General features: G+C 39.2%; 2 protein-coding genes across 9 annotated transcripts in view; one reads left to right on the plus strand and one right to left on the minus strand.

Annotated features, from left to right (window-relative positions):
* CP (ceruloplasmin) overlaps positions 1-14,652 on the plus strand; it is a 78,232-nt gene extending 63,580 nt beyond the window's left edge. The window contains exons 17-18 of one of the 2 annotated variants that reach the window (XR_001121505.1): positions 11,599-11,703; positions 14,189-14,652. Coding sequence is in view for 1 of the 2 variants with exons in the window: in XM_004379224.3 (XP_004379281.2) it covers positions 11,599-11,702 (104 nt within the window). In the remaining variant the exon portion in view is untranslated. Of the gene's footprint in view, positions 1-11,598; positions 13,045-14,188 lie in introns of those variants that run through there. The other variant, XM_004379224.3, reaches the window with a different exon arrangement.
* Positions 3,328-16,646, minus strand: part of HPS3 (HPS3 biogenesis of lysosomal organelles complex 2 subunit 1) — a 49,633-nt gene continuing 36,314 nt past the window's right edge. For 2 of the 7 annotated variants that reach the window (XM_023733911.1, XM_004379200.3), the window contains 7 exons: positions 16,162-16,395; positions 14,730-14,915; positions 14,186-14,374; positions 13,061-13,168; positions 10,241-10,447; positions 9,172-9,262; positions 3,329-4,876 (listed from right to left, as the gene is read on the minus strand). In XM_023733911.1, the coding sequence (XP_023589679.1) occupies positions 4,749-4,876; positions 9,172-9,262; positions 10,241-10,447; positions 13,061-13,168; positions 14,186-14,374; positions 14,730-14,915; positions 16,162-16,395 (1,143 nt within the window). In that variant the 3' untranslated portion in view covers positions 3,329-4,748. Of the gene's footprint in view, positions 4,877-9,171; positions 9,263-10,240; positions 10,448-13,060; positions 13,169-14,145; positions 14,375-14,729; positions 14,916-16,161; positions 16,396-16,646 lie in introns of those variants that run through there. The other 5 variants (XR_002824552.1, XR_002824551.1, XM_023733910.1 and 2 more) reach the window with 5 other exon arrangements.

A 16,646-nucleotide genomic window follows, 5' to 3' on the forward strand; every position in this document is an offset into this window, starting at 1 on the left:
TTGTACCAGTACCAGGCTGTTTTGACTACTGTAGCTGTATAGCAGGTTCTGAAGTCAGGTAGTGTGAGTCCTCCAACTTTATTCTTCTTCTTCAGTAGTGCTTCACTTATTCGGGGCTTCTTCCCTTTCCATATGAAGTTAATGATTAGTTTTTCCGTCTCTTTTAAGAGTGTTGTTGGTATTTGGATCAGGATTGCGTTGTATTTGTAAATTGCTTTGGGTAGAATTGTCATTTTCACAATGATGAGTCTGCCTATCCATGAGCTTGGTATGTTTTTCCATTTATGTAGATCCCTCATAAACACTTTTATAACATGAAAAACTATTTCCATTAAAACTGTTTTTATTACCAAATATGGTACTGACAGTACCAGAACACCAAAGGCTCAAATAAACCAGTGGGTTGAATACCAGTAGCTATTGAACAAGCTGAAGAAGACAGTCAAATGAGGAGGAAAAAAAAAAAAATTAAAGTCTTTAAAGAACATTCAAAACTAGTTGCCGTCAAGGCAATGCCAAGTCATGATGACCCCATATGTCTCAGAGTAGAACTGTGCCCCATAGGGTTTTCAGGGGCTGACATTTTGGAAGTAGATCACCAGGACTTTCTTCCAAGGCACCTTGGGTGGACATGAACCTCCGTTTCAGTTAGCAGTTGAGCTCGTTACCTGTTTGCACTACTCAGGGACTCCCATTAGCATGCACGTAAACCACAGGAAAGGATGGTCCTAATCAGAAAAATAACCAACAGTGAGGGAAGACTGAGACAAAGGGGATTCCTGCCTACAGGTGTCTGAAATGCAGAGGATGCCCCCTAAAGGCGAATATTACACACACAGACCCTGAAGACTCCTCCCTTGTCTCAGTCATCTAGTGCTGCTATAACAGAAATACCCCAAGTGGGTGGCTTTAACAAACAGAAATTTATTTCCTCACAGTAAAGTAAGCTAGAAGTCCAAATTCAGGGCATCAGCTCCAGGGGAAGGCTTTCTCTCTCCGTCAGGTCTGGAGGAAGGCCCTCGTTATCAATCTTCCCCTGGATTAGGAGCTTCTCTGCACTGGAACCCCAGGTCCAAAGGACACACTCTGCTCCTGGCCCTGCTTTCTTGGTGGTATGAGGTTCCCCACTCTCTGCTTGCTTCCCTTTCCTTTTATCTCGTGTAAGATAAAAGGTGGTGCAGGCCACACTCCAGGGAAACCCCCTTTACATTGGATCAGGGATGTGATCTCAGTAAGGGCGTAACATCCCACCCTAATCCTCTTTAACATAAAAATACAATCACAAAATGGAGGACAGCCACACAATACTGGGAATCATGACCTAACCAAGTTGACAGGTATTTTGGGGGGACACAATTCAATCTATGACATCCCTGTATAACAAGTCTGGAAGGAGGAGGACATGACTGCTTGGTTAAGAAAGGGGAGGTTGTTTTAGCTATAGGGAAAACTGCAGAACAAACAGTATACGTGAGGGAGACACTCACATTGGAAAAAAAAAAAAAAGGGTGAAGAGACATTTACAAAAAGAAAACGTATTATGTAGGACTGAAAGCAGCAGGTAGGAATGAAAAATACTTTGAACTGTACACAGAAAAACGGGCAGCCACATTTTCCAGTCTAAATTCTTTCCATAAAAGTCTGAAAAAGTTTTGGGCAAGTCTACACCAAGTCTGAGTCTTAGAAAAATTCTGCCTACCGTGACACAGACAAGAGAGCACACGGGGTTATAAGGAAATCTTTCAATACAGGAGTGCCTGGAGGCAAACAATTTCCTCCACAAAGAAAAATAAAAATTAGAAAACAACAGTGGGTATCCTGTCATACTCAGTGTAATGTTTCATTTCCTCTACCAGTCGAAACAAAATAAAGACCTCAGATGACCTATTATGACAAACATAGGAGTCCCTGGGTGGCGCAAATGGTTAAGCACTCGACTAGTAGTTGAAAGCTTGGTGGTTCAAACCCACCCAGAACCATCTCGAAAGAGAGGCCTGGCCATCTGCTTCTGAAAGGTCACATCCTTGAAAACCCTGTGGAGCAGTTCTGCTCTGCACACATGGGGTCGTCATGAGTGGCTATCAACTGGAAGGCAAACAACAACAGGACAAACGTAAAAGGCACTTTTTAAAAATTGTAACATTACTGCGAGCTTCAATTCTGTCCCTAAACAAATACCCCAGTCACATAAAAGTCAGATAACCTTTTAGATGCAATTTGTAGGGAAAAAGCTTGCTTTTAACTTTAAGTTCCTTACAGGCAAGGGCTGTATATTCTTAAGTATCCAAATCCAATACAACGCTCTGCTTGACGACTGTCTAACTACAAAGTAATTCAATGAGAAGGAGTTTTTAAAACTTTTTTTGGATATAATGTCAATAGAAAAATTCCAGAGCAGTAGAAAGAATTCTCATATACCCTTCACCTAGCTAACATTTTGCCATGTTTGCTTCTCTATCTCCACGTATAAGAGCCCTGGTGGCGCAGTGGTTAATAGCTCGGCTGCTAATCAAAAGGTCAGCAGTTCGAAACTGCCAGCCGCTCCTTGGGAAACCTACGGGGCAGTTCTACTCTGTCTTAAGGAGTCACTAAATGGACTCAACGGCAATGAATCTGGTTTGCTCTACATACACACACCCATATTTCCTAAAAACGAGGATGTTCTTGTAGATAACCATAACAGTTATCAAAATCAAGAAATTGACAAAGATTCACTACTACAGATCTTTCTCAAATTTAGTCAACCATCGTAACCATATTCTTTACAGCAACAGAAAATCCTGGATCACGCACTGGGCTAAACTGGCATGTCTTTTTAGTCTCCTTTAATCTGAACAGTTCTTCATTCTTCGTCTTTCATAACTTTGAAATTTTTCAAGAATACAAGGAGGGCACAGAGAAGCGAAGCTGTGTTCCCAGTGCTTCGTGTCAGGAAGCATAAGATGCCGATTTGTCTCACTACTTGAGCATCTGGGGAAGGTGGTATCTGCCAGCTGTGAAGTTATTAATTTTTCCCCTTTATAATTAGTGTCAGGTGCAGAAGGAAGTAATTTGTCTTTAAATAAAGCAGCACTGGAATGAAAGATGTATTTTCCAACATAAAAAAAAAGTGAAGAGACATAAATGAATTAAGAGGGATTAAACAAAGGAACTAACATTTTTAAAAATTAGAAAGATTACATACAAAGCAACGTGTACTAAATTTTTAAACTAATACAACAAATAGTATTTTTAACAAAGGTCTTAAAATATTTTTTTTCCTATAGAGACCAAGTCTGGCCAAAAGAAACTGGTGATAAGTGAAAAAGGAAAAAAAAAAAAAAAAAAAAACCATGACTCAAAACCAAGTATATGAAAGTGTTGAATGGAACATTTACTTTGGAACGGTTTAGGAGCAGTGAAAAAAAAGAGAGACTGCAAACATACACCTTTATGCAATCGTGGCAGAAACTGTGTTTCTTTGTTACAGGCGGGGAGAGCAGACCGACACTACCATCTTAGGTAATATAACTGATTCAAGTCAGCCCATCACACCACCGCTACTAAGGCTTTACAAAGGTGCATTCATGAAAAAAAAAAAAATCAATGACCAATCAGATTGTCTTCTCCTGGGCTGTCCTCTACTAAGGTTCACTGAAATGCTTCCAAACACTGTCTTCCCATCAATCCCTCCAAAATGCTGCTGACATCATCATGATTCCTGATAAATTGCTGGGGGGCATAGGGGTACAGGATGTAGAAGGAAATTAAATAGATAAATAAATAAAAAGATGCCAATCTGAGTTTTGTAAACCCCTGAAGAGATGGTCAAAAGAATGTTATCTGAAACTGGCAAAAGGCAGAGTTAAGAAACAATTTTATACAGTAAATCCAGTAAATACAAATGCTACGATCAGGAGAAAAGCTTCAAAATACAGGTGTGGCATATGCTGGGGTGAGAATTTCTGCCCAGCCTTAAGTAGAGCAAAGGTCACTATGAATGAGCTGAACTTGAACTCAATATTCTCTAACAAGAGGTTAAAACAGAAAACACAGTTTGGAATACAATCATGTATTTCTTTATTTTTGCATACACTCTAGCAAGAAGTACAGCAAGAGTATAGACATCAACAAAAAATGGAAAAAGGCTTTGGCTGAAAAACATGCATGCAACAAATCATGTTAATAGCCAGACAGGAACAAAGTTAGCTTTGTAAACTCCTACTTCATTTGATTCAGAGAGAGACACATCGTGAGTTTTAAAAGTAACAAGAAAATAATGTTTGAAATCCTTTAATATATTTCTTAAAGAGAATTAAAAAAAAAAAAGGGTGACCCAAGAGCAAAATCTGGAAACATCAAAAAGATAAAATTCTGGACCACTTGGAGTGACCTTTCTTCATGCATACTTGCAAAATATTTCCTTGAAGTATTCTTGAGATCAAAAAGATTGTCATGTCTCCAACAACAGTGAACCGATGTTGCCCCTTGGAATAAAACTCAGTCTCCTCCTTTAAAAAAAAATATGGCTTCTTTGAGGAATTTTGTCTTGAAGCTTTTTTTACATTCTGGACAATTAAATAGATCCAGGTTATAAATTAGAAATTAATAGCACCATTACATGGTAAGGTAAGCAGCCTGAATGCATTTACTATATATATATGTTATATACATCCAATATGCAAATCTTTTACTTGTATTTTTACCTGGCACTCAGTATTTTAAAATTCAGTCTTATATACCATTGTGGCATTTATCAAACAATTCCTTCATGTCAATGATTTCTTTCGACAGCAGTAAAGCAGATATGGCAAAAAAAACGCTGCAGTGCCATCTTCTGGGAGGACGTTCAAGAAATCCCTTAGCTCTAGTTCCACAGCAACAACAGACAATGTTTCTGTTTGCAGGAAAGAATATTCCAGTTAGTACTCAAAGTCTGTCTTTTGCCCAATTCTCCTCTAATCATTCAACCAATCAGAAGCGAGTTCAGGTAACAAACTGTTAACAACTCTGAAGAAAACAAAAATCAGTATCTTAAATCCACAGACCACTTTATGGTTGCAACAACTTCTTAATCCTTTCTAGAAGCACTTGAAGTTTATATTAACCTTACGCACTATGGATTTACTATTTCACTGCCCAATTACTACATTATTTTTTCAATAGAATTCTATTATCTTTTAAAGAAAAGCAGAATCACTTCAATAATTTTTGTCTTGCTGTAAAAACATGTATAACACATTTGTTAATTCAACGTTTTTCACATGTACAATGATACTACTTAATCATGTTGTGTAACCATCACCAATATATGTTGCCAAATTTTCCATTACCATAATGAAGACTCTGTTTTAGTATTTGGGCTATACTGCAGCTAATTTGAAAAGACTGTTTGCTAGGATAAGAAGTACCATTAACTGTTGGATAACACTGTTGGGTGACATTTTCTTCAATCAGTTCCTCTCCATTATATTTATGAGATTGATCACATTATCATAAAGATTTTCATGTTATCAGCAAGCACAAATCAGTTTTCCTGACCATTCATCTTTTTCCAAACTGCAAAATAATGTGCTCTGATGAACATTTCCAGCATTCACTAGGGGAAGCATGACACGTAAGAACAAAGATCCAGTCCTACAACTTCCTCCACGCTTTAGTGCCATTCTCCGTGTTCTTCACATGCCCACCACTTACTCTATATGCAGAGTGACTGAAATACAAAATTCCCCAGTCAGGTGTGTGTGCATCCATCCAGAAATCACCTGTCCAATATTCAGCAGCCTATATTATCCTTTGCATAAAGGGGCAAACCTGCCCTTCTTGCTACAAAGTTAATAAACTGAGCAGCAGTTGAAAATAGGAAAGATCTCAGGCTCTAGAATCAGACAAATTTGGGCAGGAATCTAGGCTATTCCACCTATTAGCTGGGTGACTATAAGAAAGTCATTTAGCCTCCTAGTTTCCTCATCTATAAAGCAGTGGTACTATCAGCTAGCTTTCAGTCACTATGACAATTAAAATACAATGATGCATATCTGACATACAGAAAAAACAAAAACTAAACCCATTGGTGTCAAGTTGATTCCAACTCATAGTGACCCTATAGGACAGAGTAGAACTGCCCTGCAGGGTTTCCAAGGAGCTGGTGGATTCGAACTGCCAACCTTTTGGTTAGCAGCCGAGCTCTTAACCGTTGTACTACCAGGACTCCTGTTTTTCATATCAAAGCACTACTTACTAGGCTCCACATTTAGGCTAAGCAAACTGATCTGACAGGAAAGCATTAATAATTCATGTTTTTCACATGGGTTTTGCAAACTAGTCAGTTGTGGCTGTTTATTAAGGGCTTATTATATGCCAGATGCAGCCCTAGTGGAGCAGTGGTTAAGAGCTACGTCTGCTAACCAGAAGATCGGCATTCAAATCCACCATCCACTCCTTGGAAACCCTACAGGGCGGTTCTACTCTATCCTGTGGGGTCGCTATGAGTTGGAATTTACTGACTGGCAATCGTTTACCCGATTCTCCTCTTCTCCCAACCCATGAGGAGCTAATACAGGTAACAAAATGTTTTAACTCCAAGAACAGGGTCAGTATCTTCAATCATCAGAGTATTTTAAAAGTTGATACAGGACTTTCATACATATCTTCTCATTTAATTCCTTCTAGAATCCCTTGAGGTTTTTTATTTATTTAATCTAAGCCCCATTCAAAGACGCTGCATAGTGACTAGTGGGTATTATGCCTGATTTACAGTTGAGAAAACTGAAGCTTCAGAAGGGTTACAATAGTTTCCTCCATTCCACTCACCAGCCACCCAAATCTACGAGTCACACAGGAATGAGCTTTCTAAATTAAATCTGATCATACTTAAAATCCTCCAGTGTATCTAGAAAATATTTTGTCAAATGCTGAAAGTAGTTATTCTTAGCTGCTGGGATTTTAAGTGATTTTTAAACTTTATTTTTGTAATGTACTACAATGCTAGAATTTTTAACAATGAGCACAGTTCATTATTACAAAACAGTAACAAATATGCCTTTAAAACAAGCCAACTACAAAGCCCAGTTTCGATGGCTCTGCATTAGCACAGTGGTTCTCAACCAGGGCGATTTAGCCTCCCAGGGGACATCTGGCTGTATCTTGATACGTTTTTGGTTGTCACAGCTGGGACGATGCTATTGGTATCTAGTAGGTAAAGGCCAGGGATGCTGCTAAACATTCTATAATGCACAGGATACCCCACAACAAAGAATGATCCAGTCCAAAATATCAATAGTGCGCAGGCGAAGAAGCGCTCTATTAGAGATGAGAAATCCAAGCTCCGAAGCACGTTAAGTCCCTGACCTCCATGTCCAACCTAACCCTCTTGTAATTTTGCCTAACACTTTACTTCCCATCAGCCTCAGGATATTAAAAATCAGCTTGCTGCAGCTCACTTAGCAAGTGGCAAACTTGGACCTCAGTTCCAATTCTCCATTCTCCAATCCTATGCTATTCTCAGGATACTAAAGCTGGCAATAGAAAGATCTCCCTTAAAAACGGACCGGTACAAATATACAGAGCTCAGAGGTTTTTGTTTGGAAATTATTGTTTAGGATGCAATGGGTTTTTGTTTATGGGGATAGAAAATATGGCAAAAGACACTGGTGATGGTTGCACATGATGTTATTGATCTCACTGAATTATATACGGAAAAAATGTTGAACTGCCAAATGTGGTGTTACCTATAATTTTACAACAATTAAAAAAAAAAAAAAAAAGGACCTGAAGTTCAGGTGTCTCCCCTCCACATCATAGTTACAGACTGCTCCCTAGGGAGAGGCACACTGCTAGGGAGGAGGGCAGTGTTAAAAGTAAAGAGAACACTATGCCAGCTCCCAAGATATGACAATCTAGTTGAAGGTAAATCACACACAACACTTAGTCCATCAGCCACACACACATGCACACACGCACATATATACACACACAAATATATTGAGACAGAGAAAAATGGAATTTTTGGAGAAAGGATTATGGGTAAGCCAGAGATAGTTTGTGTATGTGGATCATAAAAGGATGAAGAAGATAACCATGTTACCGAGATGTGAAGACCTGCCTGGGATATCGGCATTAGAACATGATTCACCAACACACATAATCATTTCGAAATTCCATGATAAATGCGATGCAAGTGGATCAAGGCATCAAACATCTGACACTTCCCATCTTCCGAAAACCAAAAACACTCAGAAGATGGGTAGGACGAAGAGCTAGTATCAAATTACCTACCTGTCCTCCCAATCACAAACAAAACTTTCATTAAATGAGGATCCGTGCAAAAACCACCTACAATAGCTGCTGGCTCTGCCGAACACTTCAAACTTCAGTTTCTTCAGGGGAAACCATAACTCCAACTCTACCAATTTCTAATATTTTAAGCACACCTCAATCAATACTTGCTCTTAATCATCGGGCTGCTGATTAATTACTGATATTAACACAAAACGGTATAAAAATTGATTTCAAAAATGTATCAGAATTTATAAATGACTATTTAAAAATTATAAAAATTCCAATAACTATACTGTAAAATACTACATACAGTCAACTTTTAAATCCTTGAGAATTTTGTAATTCCTCAATAGATGTTTTTAACTGTGATTAATAATAATAATAATAATCTCAATTTCCTACATACCGTAAATTAAGCACCCAGATCACTAATAAAAAATTTAATTGTCTTAATGGCTACTCAAAGTTTTAAAATATTAAAGTTGTGAGTTTCTATGTCTGTGATAAGTTGTTAAATATTTGGAAAGATTAATTTAAAAGAGTAACAGCTCCATGACTAGAAGAGATTAAAAAAAATAAAAAAAGCAAACCTGCTGCCATCGAATGGATTCTGACTCATAGCGAATCTATAGGACAGAGTAGAACTGCCCCGCAGGGTTTCCAAGGAGCAGCTGGTGGATTCGAACTGCCGACCTTTTGGTTAGCAGCTGTAGCTCTTAACCACCGCAAGTGGATATTAAATGTGATGACGGGGAGGGGGAAACTTAAGTTCTCCAGATGATTCTGCCCAGACCCTCTTCACCGCAGTCGAGATTCACAGGAAAACGCTAGAGAAAGCAAAGCTTCGACAAATTATGGAAACTAAAATTAAGACTTTAAAATTTATGATCCAGGGGAAAAAAATCATTTTACCTTTTAATGATGACAAGTAGAGCTGATATTTCTCTCCGCCACATTTTATTCTCTGACAAAGCTCAGGCAGCAGTTTCTTCCACCACAGAGTCTATCTTATGAAAAAATGAATAAATCTGAGTTCGATAAAAACAAATACTCATAAAACAAAAACCCAGATTTCCAATGAGAATTAGGAGACTGTATAGGAAATCACTGGACAAAAATCTCTCATTTTGTTTAAGGTACCAAGCTTTGCTATAACAGAGGTTACAGCAGCAGTGAGTCTTCTGCTTGAACTGTTATAAAAGTCAGATTCGTAACTTGAAAAGCCAATACTAAGCATTATTATACATATGCGCATGGTTATTTTTAAGAAGAAACACAGACGTATCCTGTTACCATCTCTTAGGTGGCAAGAAGAAAGAAAAATAAGGTACCGAAGTCTAGAACTCTTCTAATTTCTCAACTAAAAGACATACGGCACAGAAAGTTTTTCCATCATACATAGCTTCCCGAATCTTCTGGTAATAACCGACTTCATCACCAACAAGAGATTTTTAATGAAGATAACAAACTATCACCATGAACTAAACCAGCTGCCGTAAAGTCGATTCCAACTCGTGGTAACCCCACTGTTTCAGAGTAGAACTGCATTCCACAGGGTTTTCAATGGCTCTGATCTTTTGTCTGGATGGATTCGAACCAACGACCTTTTGGTCAGTGTGGTTGCTGTTAGTTGCCGTTGAGATGATTCTGACTCATAGTGACCCCGTGTGTGCAGAGCTGAACTCCTCCATAGTGTTTTCAAGGTTGTGACTTTTCAGAAGCAGATGGCCAGGCCTGTCTCCCAAGGCACCTCTAGGTGGGTATGAACCGCCAACCTTTTGGCTAGTAGTTGAGCGCTTAACTGTCTGCACCACCCAGGGACCCCATCATCACCATAACATACATTAAACATATACAGTCATTTGACCCACATAATCCTGTGAGATTGGGCCAATTTGTTCCCATTTTGCAGATCAGGCAACAGGATTATCAAATCTGATTATCACTGATCACATCTAAAAAGGTGGTCTGAAAAGCATACCCGGTTCTCTTCTTTCAGTTCATGATTAGCATATGGAATGACGGCCTCCGGGCACCGCTCTAACAGTGTGTCTATGCACTGTTCATACTCTTTCAAGCGCGTGCGACACAGAACATGGACACTGAGGCCAGCAGCAGTGTCTTCTGAAAGCAGCTCCAAGAACGGAATAATGGAAGCTATGTCAAACGAAGGACCACATATAAGAGACTATGAACAGAAAAGTGAAATGTCATGGAATGAATGAGGCACCCAAAAATCGAAAACACAACATACACGACACAATTTTTACAAAAGACTAAACCTCACTCACCAAAAGAAAGAAAAAAAAAAAGTAGAATGCAATTTTATAGCACATGCATGTGGTTCTTATTTAATAAATCGAAGTGGGCTAAAGTATTAAACAGTCTTGAAACCACAACTAGTTTAAAGAATAAAGATCTATTTAATAGAAAGCAACCATTTTTTAAACACATGGTTTTATTTGCTTTGGATGGACTGTAAATTAAAACCACTGTGACTGCTTTAGGACTCTACATTAAGGAAATAATCAACTATATGGTCAAAGATTTTTGTCTGGTCAGGTTCACCACAACAGTACTTTTAATACCGATAAATTAGAAATAATCTCAATGTTCAATATACCAAAAAAAACCCAAACCAAATCCACTGCCATCGAGTTGATTCCAACTCATAGCAACCCTATAGGATGGAGTAGAACTGCCCCATAGGGTTTCCAAGGAACGGCTGGTGGATTCAAACTGCCGACCTTTTTTGACAGGGTACGGGTAAATAAACTACAGCACATTTGTATGATAGAATATCATATAACCATTAAAATTATGTTTTCAATGGCTATTTAATGAGAAAATGCTCATGATAATATGAGTACAAAAAATATCAACCCAAATTATATCCAAGCATCATCACACTTTTGTAAAATGCACACGGGTACATGCGTATATAGAAATATCATTTTTAGAGCACCAAAAATCACAACAGAGATTAGCTCGCTAGATGGAAGACAAAGCACATTTTTTGTTTTCTCCTTAACACTGTCCCGTGTTTTCTATAATGAGCACTACATATACAACCAGGAAAAAAAATTAACATTAAAAAAAACTAAAGCCTTTGTTTAGAACCTAATCATATGTGTTCACATCATTTGCCACAAGCTCAATGACATGGGGCAGGATTACTTCCGCATTCAGAATTTTACTAATATGTTACTATGAGGCATTTAAAGTATAAATATGACTTTTGATTCTACTACCAAAATACTTTCCACTTCCCCTTTCTCCTGGAAAAAGATGAGATGGGCATGTCCTGATTTTCTTCTCTCTGCATCCCTTTCGCTACAGCATCTTCTCAGACCCACAGGAGGATATGGAATATGAACTATCCATTTACAGTCAGCTTGATACTCTTTTTTCAAATCTCTCCCAAGGAACGGCTAGGAGAATAAGGTTGGTCCCTTTACTTTCTGTGTGTTTAGTAATCACCTTCATGTGCATAATTTCCTGACTATAACACAGCAAAGGTGAAACAAGGTGGTAATCTCTCACGCACAGGATCTCCCAAAGTGAGAGAAAATATGGGTTATTTCTGTATTCAACTTCTGATTAAATGGAACAATAGGCAGAAATGGAAAGGAACAAGGCAGGGATAACCCAAATCATAGTTAAAATGAACTCAGTCAAACTTGGTACAAAATGGAGTCTGTCCATGAAATTTTACTTAGCTTTATCCATATCAGCAAGAAATTTAACAATAAATATCAAAAAAAAAACAACAACAACCAAACCCACTGCCGTCAAGTCAATTCTGACTCGTAGCAACCCTACAGGACAGAGTAGACCTGCCCCATAGGGTTTCCAAGGCTGTCATCTTTATGGAGGAGCTCTGGTGGCGCAGTGCTTAAGAGGCTGGCTGCTAACCAAAAGGTCAGCAGTTCAAATCCACCAGCTGCTCCTTGGAGTCAGAATCGACTCGACAGCAGTGCATTTGGTTTCCTTAGGGTGCTCTGGGAAGGGGGCATGTGTCAGACTTTGGAGTCGGGAATGGGAAGCTTCTTTAGTAGTTTTTGTATAGTGTGCGTGCTTTAATTGAATGAATAGTAAGGAGGGGCACCACTGTGTCATGGCCAAGGGCATGAGTTACAGGCAGACAGATTTAGGTCTGAGGCCTGGTTCCTCTCTTAGGACTCTGATGTAGATTTGGGCTGCCAATCTACATGAAATATTTACTTCTACATGAAACAAAATTGCTTGCACATCCAGGCCAGCCTGATCCACCAAGTCAAATGTGGACTTTATTTCTCATTTCCAGTCAAAACACTGTCACAGTCAGAATTCACGCAGGATGGTCTCTATTACATCATCATGCTTCTTACTACTTTTTAAAAATCCTATTTAGGAGGTTAGCTTGGCTCATTTCCTATAAGACAGATAGTAGTGGTTGACTTGGATTAGTGGCCTGAAATGTGTCAGTCAACACTTAAAAAAAAGAATTAGATCAAGAAAAACACTACTAAGTATTTGCCACACTTTTGTTTCACCAATGGTTTTCCAGGCCATCCTGAAAATGAGGCAAGAAAGTTATGTGACTGGTGAAGCTCACCCATCTACCTGAAATGAATCGAGCCTTGCAGGGCAGACAGAGGCAGGAATTCCTTCCAAAACTCCCGAGTATGTCTAACCATGGGTTCTGCCCTCCAAAATTAGACACTGTCAAAGAACAGGACACCCAAAGTCTTGCCACATTTAAATCTTACATTATATTGTAACATGTATATTCAAAAGAAAAAGAGGCATGTTTATTTACCTGTAATTTTGAAAGGTCTTCTGTGTAATTTTTATCAGCCGAGGAATCATATGATATTAAGATGTTAACCCATGGATAGATTAAGCCATAATGACTGCAGGCATTTATCTAAAACGCAAAAGACGCTTATCATAAACAGAATTTAAAAAAAAAATTTCTTCATCCATTCCACAAAATACAAGCCATCATTAATCCTCTGCCATGTTACAGAATTAGGTATTCACTTTCCCTGGGACTGGAATGTCTTTTAGAATGTATTCCCCTTCCTAGCAAAAAGAACACTGCTTTTAAGATAATTATACTCAAAAAGAGTTAACAGTAATACTGGAAAAAATTTTTACTTATACTACTTTCCTTGGGAGGCAAAATATCTTCCATAAGTTCTCAAGACTTAAGTTCCTACACAAACAAAAAACCAAAACCATTGTCATCGAGTTGATTCCAACTCATAGCAACCCTAGAGGACAGAGTAGAACTGCCCCATAGGGTTTCCAAGAAGCAGCTGGTGGATTCGAACTGCCAACCTTTTGGTTAATAGCTGCAGCTCTTAACCACTACACCACAAGGGCTCCATAAAGCCCCCCCTTATTCAAGAAGTTGGTGACTTTCCTAGGTAACCTCTATTACCCATGGCATTCAGGAGATGTAAAGGGGCTGGAAGAGAGGACAGGGCGAGAAGGGTAGAAAGGACTTGTTATGGCCGCCCCAGGTGCTCCAGAACAGCTCTTGCGTGTGCAGCCCACGGGAAATGGCGGCCTAGTAACGAAGTCTCCTCCCACAAGCCTTCTGCAGTTCCTCTCCCATCGTGGAAGTCTGCAGATGTCTCTTTTCTCTTGTTCTACCGAGGGCAGGCAGACGTGGTGATGTTTCTGGGAAAGCCCCCTCCCACATGATTGGCTACTGAGGTTCTACTACCATTAGGTAATATGGGAGAGGCTGGGGGCATCTTTAGAATATAGGATTATTTAAAATGTGGGCAACTTCGTCACAGACAAGCCTTAAGTGCATTTTTAGCTCCTGCTTAAATATCTGGTAAAACAAACTAGGTTTGATTCTAAGCCATTAAAAATAAAAACGTGTATTACTGAACATAATGTAGCAGTTTAACGTATTATTCCATTATACCAGATCCTCTGACGTTCGCAACGGTGTGGAGTCAGGGGGCTGCCCCTTGGATAATCTCCAGATGTAGTGTGATGTGAGCTTGAAAAACAGTTCCTGAAGTACCACATCTGGGAGACACGCCACAAGCTGAGCTTCCCAGAAGTCTACCAAGAGCTGAGGAATCATGTCTTCATCCTTGCCACAAAGCACCTTGGAAAACAGCGAAACAAGCACCGATGTCCCCAGATAAATATCGCACTGATCAAGTTACAGCTGGGTATCACAGCAACTTGTAGGCCATGCAGTTAATGATTTACCATTAGCATTAGCGCCACAACAAAAGCAAATTTAGACATTTTAGCAGGAAATAGATCGCAGGTTGTATGAATGCAATTCCCTCAGATATATTCGTTCAGTTTGTACTATTATCTTATAAACTGTGTGTAATCCGGTTTTTCCAACAAACACACAAATAAATGAAAAACTCACTTTTCTTATCGATTCTCTCCTCCCTCACCGATTTCATCTAGCCATCCTGATAAATTACATTTTCGTAGAAACGAACCTTAAAGAAGGAATCTGCTTCTTCAATTCCCATTTTGTTGTTCTTCTGTAAGCCCAGGATTGAAGCCACAAGCAATCCAGGCTGGGTCTCCTTCAAGTGAACTGCAAGCTCAGTTGGAAAAATCTGCCCCTTCTGCTGCTGAATCAGAAGCCGAGGTTCCAGAATGAAGCCACATACCAACTTCATCTTCACATAAAAAGAAATTTAGGAATAAAATATACATTGCATTCAGGTTGTCCATCTTGGAAATACACGCTAGGGCATTCACAATTCATGGTTAAACTATTAGTAATTTACTCTTATCTCAATTTTTATTTTACTACAAAGTCTACTTATTACCCTAAGAAGGACATTATTGTTATGCTGACTTACAGAAGTTACTAATATTTACATTCTTAAGCAGCAAGATGTCCTAATTTAGTAGAGAGCTTCATATTCAGGTCTATTTGATTTAAAAATATATAAGAACAAATTTTTTTCAAAACTGTGGAAGGAAAATTCATTTTTTAAGAATCCTACTCTTCAAAGCAAAGAAGGCCTTGATGTCGACTTGCTCTCATATAAAACCCATCATCTATCCAGTGATAACACACTTCTGACGTTCTTGTTTTAGAATCGAAAGTCATATTGTGGGCCCCGACCAAAGGTAGGCAACAAAATCAGTAGTGGAGCCAGACTGCCTGGTTCAAATCCTGGCTCTACTACTCACCAGCTGTGTGACCCTGGACAAGCTATTTAACCTCTCTGTGTCTCAGTTCCCTCATTTGTATAACAGATACAGTAATAGCACCACCATACAGGACTGTTACAAGAATTAACTCACATATTCATGGGGCTTAGAATAGGCCTGGTACCTAATAAGTGCTCAATATTACATGTATTTCCTTCTCCCTAAATGATAAACATCTTTGGCTCATGTCCCTAAATGAACTCTTTCCAAAAGAAAGCCACCTTTCCTTCAAGACGCCATTCAAATGCCCAATCCTCCATAGGTCTTCTGTGAAAGCGGAAGTTATCTCTACAACTACCAGACTCCCACGACTTACAGTCAACATCCCACTCGCCATACTCAAGTACACATCACTCTGTTCTGTTTTGGGTGCATACACCGTATCCCTCATGCCAGATCAGACTATCGGCAAGGGGCAGGGCCTGTAGATTCTTCAGCACCAAGCACAGTGCTCTGAACGCACCTGACTTTCTAGGCTGAAAGGTCTTTGGATACTCATTGCCACCATTTATCAGTCTTATTTCTTTTTCATTTGCCAGATCTCAAGTCCTAAGCACCTCCATTTGGGTCACTTCCCTTCTCATCCTATTTTCCTTGCAACGAAGAAAAACTGAGCTAGAAAGATGTCAGAAGAAAGCGAAGCACCTCAGGACTGGTGGGTCCTATTTTAGTCTGGTGTGATTGACAGGCAGGGCCCCATACCTCTGAATGGCTTTTCATTTCTTTTCTGTGCGTCTCAAGATCTCCTATCTTCAGAGCCATTGCTGCCTTGGCCAACGTCACCAAGATCGAGGAAAACCCAGAAGTATCCAGCTTCCTTAGATAGTTCATGGCGGTTAAAGGGTTAATATTCTTCATAGAAGGACTACAGAGAATGTAGGGCAGTTGCTTCGGCTCCGCCACATGGAACATCTGAACCACTTTTGCTGCTAATTCCTTTGGTGAGCGTGAATAAGAAATAATCAGTTAGCTAACAGAAAGCAACAAAATTAACAAAAAAATGTATGAAGCTGAGATAAAAACGGGGCCCTGGTGGTGCAGTGGTTAAGAGCTTGGCTGCTAACCAAAAGGTCAGAAGTTTGAATCTACAAGCTACTCCTTGGAAACCCTACAGGGCAGTTCTACTCTGTCCTGTAGGGTTGCTATGATATAACTATCCCAATGAAGGTAAATATATATAATACATA

This window comes from Trichechus manatus, unplaced genomic scaffold, assembly GCF_000243295.1.
Source record: "Trichechus manatus latirostris isolate Lorelei unplaced genomic scaffold, TriManLat1.0 scaffold00062, whole genome shotgun sequence".
Taxonomy (NCBI): Eukaryota; Metazoa; Chordata; class Mammalia; order Sirenia; family Trichechidae; genus Trichechus; species Trichechus manatus.